Source organism: Cucumis melo, chromosome 7, assembly GCF_025177605.1.
Source record: "Cucumis melo cultivar AY chromosome 7, USDA_Cmelo_AY_1.0, whole genome shotgun sequence".
NCBI classification, from domain to species: Eukaryota; Viridiplantae; Streptophyta; class Magnoliopsida; order Cucurbitales; family Cucurbitaceae; genus Cucumis; species Cucumis melo.
This window is the reverse complement of record NC_066863.1, coordinates 9111578-9119680: the sequence shown is the minus strand read 5'-3', so window position 1 is coordinate 9119680 and position 8103 is coordinate 9111578. Positions and strand designations below refer to the sequence as shown.

Sequence of the window (8103 nt, the reverse complement as noted above, 5' to 3'; positions counted from 1 at the left end):
ATAAAGAAATCATTTTTTATATATGCAAGTCTTACATTTAAATTTTTATATTTTTATCTAATTATTATAACTTATTTTCGTATACATTTAATTATATTATATTTATCTAATTATTATAACTTCTTCTTATGTACATCCAATTATATTATATTTTGTTATATAATATACGTGCAATGTTTACTATTGTCTATGCATTATACATGTATGCCAGTGTGTTTTACTAAGTATAAATAGAAATGGGTAGGGAAGGTTTGAGTATGCGGTTTTTAATATTTAATGGAAAAAGGATATTATTTTCTCGTGTGAAGAAGAGTGCCGTTCTTCGCATGTTACAAAATTTCCAGTATCAATCTTCTCTTCTTCATCTTCCAATTCCCTCTTCGTTGTCGTCGTCTCTCGCATGGCGGACCAAGAATCACAAACTCAATTCCCATTCTCTATCGAACCATAATTCAATCCCCATTTTCCCCTAAACTTCTACCCCCCACCCCCGATTTCTCATTCCTCTCCTACTCCCAACCTTATTCTTATTGCATTCTTCTCACACGCATTACTTTCATCACTTACCCAAACTCCTTTTCTCTTCCTTTCCTTCCATTTTCAATTGCTACTCTCAAGGTCAGTATTCTTCCTTAATCCTTCCCTTCATATTGCTTATTTGTTAGGATTTACTTTGGTTTTTTTCGTTTTTTGAGATTTTTGTTTTTGATTATTGGTTTTGGAATCCAAGTTTATATTATGCATCATGCTCTAGGGTTTTATTATTTGCGCTTTTGTTAGTTGTTTGTGTCTTTTTCCTGATGTTTTACTCCACTTTAGGGGTCTTCTGATTGAATTTTCTGCTGGGTTTCAAGTGTTGCTACGAAATTCCGAGTCTCCTCATCTGTCGACGTTGATAATAATCTTCATTCCTATCTCTACCGCCATTTTACGCTGATATGAGGGGTTTCTGAGTCATTCACACTTGCATCTAATCCGTTACTTGGGTGATGATGAATGAGGGAAAGAGAGTTGCTCTTCTTCCTTCCCTTGCATTTTCTTTCAAATAGTCTTTATATCATTGCCATTGCATTCTTCTGCGGTCAGGCCGATTGTCATGGTGAAGAAGGTTTCAATCAATATTGTTATTCTGAATTGGAGCTCAGTAATGATTTCACTTTCTTGCGTGGATATGCTCAGTGATTATGATTTATAGGGTGGATTTTGCTGTCGGTAGAGAATAAATCTGCAACATAAGGGTAGAGTTTGCGACTTTTTATTTAGGTCAAGTTAAATCTTTCCTTTCCATCTTTCAAAGAAAATTGTAATATTGGCATCTGACCTACTAGTTTCTTGTCCGACTCTTTCATTTCATTGATGCCTTTATAAACATTTATAGAACTTTCGTGCTCTTTGGTGGGCATTTGGTAGGACTAGTACTTCTGGTGGTGTTTTGACTTAATCTTTATTCAAAGAATGTGGTAAAGGATGCAAGAAGTGTTATTCAGTTATGTTTGATCATGTTTAATACTCATTATGGAAAGAAGTGAACCTACATTAGTTCCAGAGTGGTTGAGAAGTTCTGGAAGTCTTTCTGGGAGTGGGATTGCTCAACAATTTGCATCGTCTTCTTCTCACTCAGGTATTTTATAGTTTATTATATGTTTGGGACCAATGTATTCATTTTCAATACTATCTTATTTTGATTTTAAGGATTATATGGTGTAATTGTTTTTCGTCCTTTGTGGTGCTTACTTCCCATCGCTATTTTATTACATTCAGTAATTTGGTATTGCTCATTGTTTACTAGATATTTCTTCTCAAGCTCATTACTCGAGGAGTAGAACATCAAAGAGCATTAGTGATATAGATAAACCTCATTTTGATTTCTTGGATTGGTCATCTTCATCAAGCACGAGGAGGAGTTCTAGCAATGGCTCTGGAAAGAATGCTTATAGTAATTTTAATAGGAATCATCGTGATAGAGACCGTGAGAAGGAGAAAGATATGTCAAATCATGGGGACCCTTGGGGTTATGACTTTTCTAGCCCTCTGGTGAATGTATTTTCCAGTAGAGCTGAGAAGGAAACCCTGCGGCGTTCTCATTCAATGGTGTCTAGGAAGCAAGGTGATTTATTTCCTCAGAGAGTTGCTGTCAACTTGAAAAGTGGAGGCTATAATCATAAGGCTAACAGTAATGGCTTTCATTCAGGAAGTACCATTAATGGTATCACTGATAAGGCTGTTTTCGACAAGGATTTTCCATCACTTGGAGCAGAAGAAAGGCAAGGAGGACCAGATGTTGGAAGAGTATCATCTCCTGGCTTGACCACATGTGTTCATAGCTTGCCCATTGGAAGTTCGACTTTGATTAGTAGGGAAGGATGGACATCAGCTTTGGCTGAGGTGCCAACTACAGTCACAGGCAGTTCGGGTGCTCCATCATCTATTCAACAGACTGCCAATTCTGGATTGGGATCCCCAAATGCTACAACTTCACGGAAGATGGCTGAAGCTTTAACACAGGCACCAACAAGAGGTCGTGTTACTTCTCAGTCAACAGAGGTAGTCACTTTCCTCTAAAGCATTTGTATAAAACATTAATGCAGTTGATATAATGTCATTCTTTGTCTGTAGTTATCTGTCAAGACACAGAGGCTTGAGGAATTGGCCATTAAGCAGTCCAGGCAGTTAATCCCAGTAATGCCTTCGATGCCTAAAGTTTCTGTAAGTTTTTCTCCATCGATTGACATTTGTTTTTTTTTTTTTTTTTGATATCTGCACTTGTTCTGTTATTTTTATGTTTTCCTTTAGTTCATGCAACCAAAATCTATATTTTTCTATATTATTCTGTTTATCTTCTTTGTGTCTCATAAAATTTTGTTTTATATTTTCTGGCCAATTGTATTGGTGAAGAATTTGCTTTAGTGATGTAAAATTTTTTAATTTATGGCAGAAGCTTTTCAACAAATAGTTTGCATGTATACTTCTTTTCACAAAATATGCGTAAAATAATAATAGATAAAAGGTGATTAGCTAAAACGTCATGGTATGGTGATCAAATAAGTTGTTCAAATTTGGATATTCTGATGGCAGAGTCACATGAGACAAGTTGTTCTTATCTGTTCACCACTGCATTTACATAGTTGAACATTCATGGTCATGAGAACATGTTGGTTGCAAACTTGCAAGTGCGATGTTGTTCTTCTTGTTAGTGTTTTGAATTGGGAAATTTTAGTAGTAAAGTGAAACTAGTTCATTCTCATTTTTTAGCACAATCATTTATGGTCTTATTTTTATAGATGAATGTGGAAGATCTCTAATTGTGACAGTATGCCACTTTTTAGGTGAACATTTTTTTTAAAACAATAATTAAATTTCAAGTTCAGCACAACAATTGTAGATTCATAGCCTAAGCTGAGTGAACAATTTGCTCACATGTCAGCTACTGCAAAAGATGTTTATATATGGGACCAAGTATGGTATACTTTTCAGAATTGGAGCTCCGTAATGAAGCCACAAAAGAAACATTTTCTCAAAGATATGAAGGTTCTCTGTAGGGGTCTCAGAATTTTTATTTCTTAAATGCAAATCTCTTGTAAAACAGATCAATGGAATTTAGCCATGATCGCACTAAACAGACACCCTTGTTCTCTGACTTCCTGTTCCACTGCAACCCATTGGCCAGTACAGCAGCTAGGTAGGGACCTAAGGTCCAGAGGATCCTACCATACCCTACAAATGAACGGTTTCCCTGGTGCTCTTTTGTTGATCTCATTCTCCTTTGATTGCAAAGGCAACCTTACAGTGCTCTGTTATTTTTGTGTCTGTCGACTCAATCCCATTTTGGGCAATACTGATTGCATCGTTTTGTATAATCTGATACTCTTTGTTTGAGTCTTTTTTTTTCCTTCAAGAGTTGAAGGGGGAATGGTTGACATTTAAACATCTTGGTTGCAAGGAATCTTTCATGGTCATTGTATCTGTAACTACTGTCTTGCTCAAATCCTCCACAATTGGGTGGCCTGCCTTGGTGCTTTTGTTCTTTGAGGGGAGGGGCTTCTTCTATTCTGCCCTTAGGCTGTTTTCTTTGTGATTAATACAAACGCTTGTTTCTTATCAAAATATATATGCTAATGATGGCAAACGAAAATAATTGAATCTTAGGGGAAAAGGTATTTATTGGAAACTTTTAGTGGTGATTTTTTTATTCCATATGGAAAATATTTTCTGGTGAAATAATGTTCTCTGCAACCTTGTACATGTTGTAGAAGATAATTGTAACGAATAACTGAATGTGTTGAGTGCAAATGTACTATACATTATCTCAAATTTGATGTCTCATTTTCTTCTCAGGTTCTTAATACTTTTGAAAAATCTAAGTCCAAAGGAGCATCGAGAACTGCTGAAATGAATGTGCCTGGCAAGGGCGGTCAACAACAGCTCTCTATGATGCAACATAATAGTCAGCCTCTTCGAGGTGGACAAGTCAAGTCCGATTCTCCAAAGACCACTCATGGTAAATTTCTGGTTCTCAAACCGGTATGGGAGAATGGCATGTTAAAGGATGGCTCAAATCCTATTAGTAATGTTAACAGTAGAACTGCAAATTCCCAGCCTTCTTCTGTTGCTTCTTCAGCAACATCTAACACTTCAAGGAACCAAAACAACCTGCATCCTTCCTCTCTGGAGCGGAAGGTAGCTGCATTGGATCTGAAATCAGGATCCACTTTGGAAAAGAGACCCCATTCTGCTCAATCACAAAGCAGGAGTGATTTCTTCAATCTCATAAAGAAAAAGACTTTGGTGAATGGATCTACTTGTCTACAAGATTCAGGTATCTGTACATCTCCTATCAAGGAAAAATCTGGAATAGCGAATGGGGAAGTGGTTAGTGCTGCAGTACATCCTTCTGCTGTTACTGATGATGAGGTAGCTAGCAATGGCAATACGACTGAAGAGGTTCAGAGGTTTTCTGAGGTTGTGAATAAGAGTTTGAGCCCTAACAAAGCATTATGTACAGACGAGGAAGAGGCTGCATTTCTTCGTTCTCTTGGATGGGAAGAAAATTCAGGAGAGGATGAAGGACTAACGGAGGAGGAGATTAATGCTTTTTATCAGCAGGTTTGGTGCTTGCTTCCTATCTTTTCATTAAAACGTTTGCATTCTGCATTACTTGTTTATCATTATTCGATTTTCTTTTATAGATTTCCAGTTTTTTAATGCTTAATTGTGTTGAGAATTTGCTGGTCAACAATACGCCTGGTCTTGAACTTAAATTATGTCCCCTCAGCCATATTCTTTGATTTGGAAGGCCTGAATAACCATAAGCATGATCAGTCGTCATCAGGACAAGATATAAGCTCTCATATTCCCTGGAAGTCATGTCAAGAATTCTTTTGTTCACTACCCCAAGAAATTAATTATCTTCGATTTCAATGTCAAAATATTGTAGACGGTATATGCTAGCTGTTTGAAGACACTGCGATACTCAAAATGGAAAATAAATCACAAGTTTGTAACCTTGACTTACAAATTATGCATGAGACATCGTTGCCGCATTCTTTTCTTTTTTCCCTTTCATTCTGAAGGGGACAAGGGTCTTCTGCTTTGATATTTGTTCATAAGAACATTTATGATTGAAACAACAATATGTAGTAATGCAATGAAATTTGACATTAGCCGAATTGCTACAGTAAAGATAATGTAAGAACTCATTTGTGATTATTCAACATTTTTCCAGTAGTGATATTCACTCAATTATTTTGTTGCAGTACATGAACTTGAAGCCATCTTTGAAGCCGATTAGATGTAAGTTACCGGAGCCCTCCAGTGCTGTCTGAATATAATCATCTTTCCTGTGGGATCTTGGTCAGTTTAAACTCATCTGACTTGGCGATCCAGACGAATATCAACTTGTTTTTGTGGTAAGTTGTCTCGGGTTTCTTCCCATATTTTCTTTTAGGGAGTAAAAGAAAAAAAAAGTTGACAATGTTGGGCAGGAAGCAGAGAGTGAGTGTTTGGTTTAGCGAAGTGCAATAAGTTAATAGGGGTCTCTGCTTGCATACAAGTTTTCATCTTGATTTTTTTGTTTTTCTTTTTTTCTTTCTTTTTTTCTTTTTTGTCTGAAGAACAGTTAGGAAGGGATCAGATAGGTAATGTACTTTATTTTTTTGTTTGGAATTGCAGCTGAAGATGGCACTGCAATTTGCATATTTCCAGTATTTGGGCCCTTTTTTTTTACTCTTTACAGATTGATCCTTGAAAAAGGCCTGATTTACTTTTTATGAGTTTAAATAGGGAAAAGAATTTTTTAATTTTAACAGGTAGTCACCATCCATGGTTTTCCTTTTCTGTTTATTTAAAATTACTTTAATCTTAATAAGCATTCTTATTATTACATGGCTTTTCTTCGCTCTTCTGTATTCTTACTTTTTTTCCCTCCCTCTTGGCCTTGATTTTGTTTTTCTCAAAATCTCCCCATTGATTGGCCTGAAAAGATGAAAATAGTAATAATAAATAAATAAAACCTCACCATTGAATATAAACAGGGAAATTAGACTTGAGACTTAATTATTTAAGACATTTACCAAGTTCTTGAATATATTGTGCTTGAGACGTAATGCAAATGTATGATGCTTGCCTTTTTTTTTTTTTAATATTATTATTATTGTTTAAATTATGTCTCTTGTATATAGATTAACTATAATGTAAATACTCAATTATGAAGGTTAGTGTTTACGGTCTAGGTTACAAAATAAAAAAGTTTGGGATATTTTCATAAATTTCAGGTTTGTCCTGAAATATTACGGGCAAATTTTCACTTCTTATTCTTATTCTTTGTGATTTATTTATCTCCTCTTCATATTATTAACCTTTTTGTATTATTACTTTTTTTCATTTCCCACTTATTTTTGTTTGTGATTTCTTCGTTTTCTTTTTTAGAATTTCTTCCTTCTTCGGTTTTTCACTCCTTTTCTTTTTTTCATTTCTTCAAATTCTCACTTGGTAAACAATTTTTGGCAATTCATAAATTTTCTCTTTCCGATCTAAACGATTGTGTATCAAGATCGTGTATCAAATATAAAAGATTATGGTATATGATCTTGAACAAAAATCATTTAGATCTTGTATACCATTGTTTAGCTATTGGTAAGTGATCATGTACTTATATTTAAACGATCTTGGTTCATTTAGATACAAGATCTTTGTATCAAATATAAAAGACTTTGGTACATGATTGTGAACGAAGATTGTTTAGAGTTTATATATGATTGTTTAGCTCTTGGTAATCGATCGTGTACTAATATCTAAACGATTTTGGTTCATTTAGAAGAAGAATTACACTCGCTCGTATGGTCGGTGTTGATACTATTTGCACAATCGTGTATCATTTACTACACGGTCACGTATTATGATCATTTAGAAGAAGAATTAAATGCGTACATGTAGTCAATTAATTGCTTGTTGACTAAGCCATTTTTTATATTTTTCATTATGGGTTTGCAGTTTTCAAAAATATTCTGTATTAATGTTTGTTAAATTTTTGAAAATTCTCATTTTAAAACCTATATACATAGTTTGACAACTATTGTAGTATCTATTTTGACTAATAATGCTTATGGTGTATATTAGCACTTGAAAATATTAGATAAGAAAAAGAAAGAGAAAGAAGATAGATATATGTTTATACAAATAAACAAAATATTATATGGTCTAATCGTCTTGACTGTACTTTCAAAATAAGAAAAAAAAAGAAAAAAACCTTGTTTGGAGTATTTAAAAAAAATATAGTGGTTTTTTAAAATAATGACAAAAATGGGGTAGTTTGAAAAAATGATAAAAATAGGGTGGTTTGGCAAACTATTGTAAAAAATATGGTGATTTTAGAAAATAAAGTCGTGTACCCATTAATACATATTAGCATAATTGACCTGATTGTATTGGGTACACGACTTAAAAAAAAAAAGAAATTAATTTTTGAAAAACGTAATTCATCAAAATATATAATTAAAAAAAATATAATATTCAAATCTTTACGATGATGATTATATTTTAATTTCTTATAAAAAACTATTATATTCTTAAAAAGTCTAGATATTTAATTAATTGATCAATCAAGAT

General features: G+C 34.0%; 1 protein-coding gene across 4 annotated transcripts; it reads left to right on the top strand.

Annotated features, from left to right (window-relative positions):
* Positions 1-226: 226 nt before the first annotated feature.
* Positions 227-6302, top strand: LOC103487558 (uncharacterized). Of its 4 annotated transcripts, none has more exons than XR_537294.3 (7): positions 227-618; positions 820-1621; positions 1790-2544; positions 2617-2706; positions 4336-5103; positions 5754-5906; positions 6169-6302. XR_537294.3 is itself a non-coding variant. In XM_008445898.3 (7 exons), the coding sequence occupies exons 2-7, from the start codon at positions 1516-1518 to the stop codon at positions 5820-5822; spliced, it is 1704 nt and encodes a 567-aa protein (XP_008444120.2). In that variant the 5' UTR covers positions 275-618; positions 820-1515; the 3' UTR covers positions 5823-6302. The 4 variants fall into 4 exon arrangements, 3 of the variants coding, with proteins under 3 accessions (XP_008444120.2, XP_016899887.2, XP_008444119.2); XM_008445898.3 differs by having other exon boundaries at positions 275-618; positions 1790-2107; positions 2192-2544; positions 5754-6302; XM_017044398.2 differs by having other exon boundaries at positions 275-618; positions 855-1621; positions 5754-6302.
* The last annotated feature ends 1801 nt before the right edge of the window (positions 6303-8103 follow it).

What these genes read in the sequence shown, in the direction of transcription:
- LOC103487558 (XM_017044398.2), top strand. Translation starts at nt 1,516, where the DNA reads ATGGAAAGAAGTGAACCTACATTAGTTCCAGAGTGGTTGAGAAGTTCT. An exon ending in ATCGTCTTCTTCTCACTCAG is followed by an intron (nt 1,622 to 1,789) that starts GTATTTTATAGT and finishes ATTGTTTACTAG; the next exon opens with ATATTTCTTCTCAAGCTCAT. An exon ending in TTACTTCTCAGTCAACAGAG is followed by an intron (nt 2,545 to 2,616) that starts GTAGTCACTTTC and finishes CTTTGTCTGTAG; the next exon opens with TTATCTGTCAAGACACAGAG.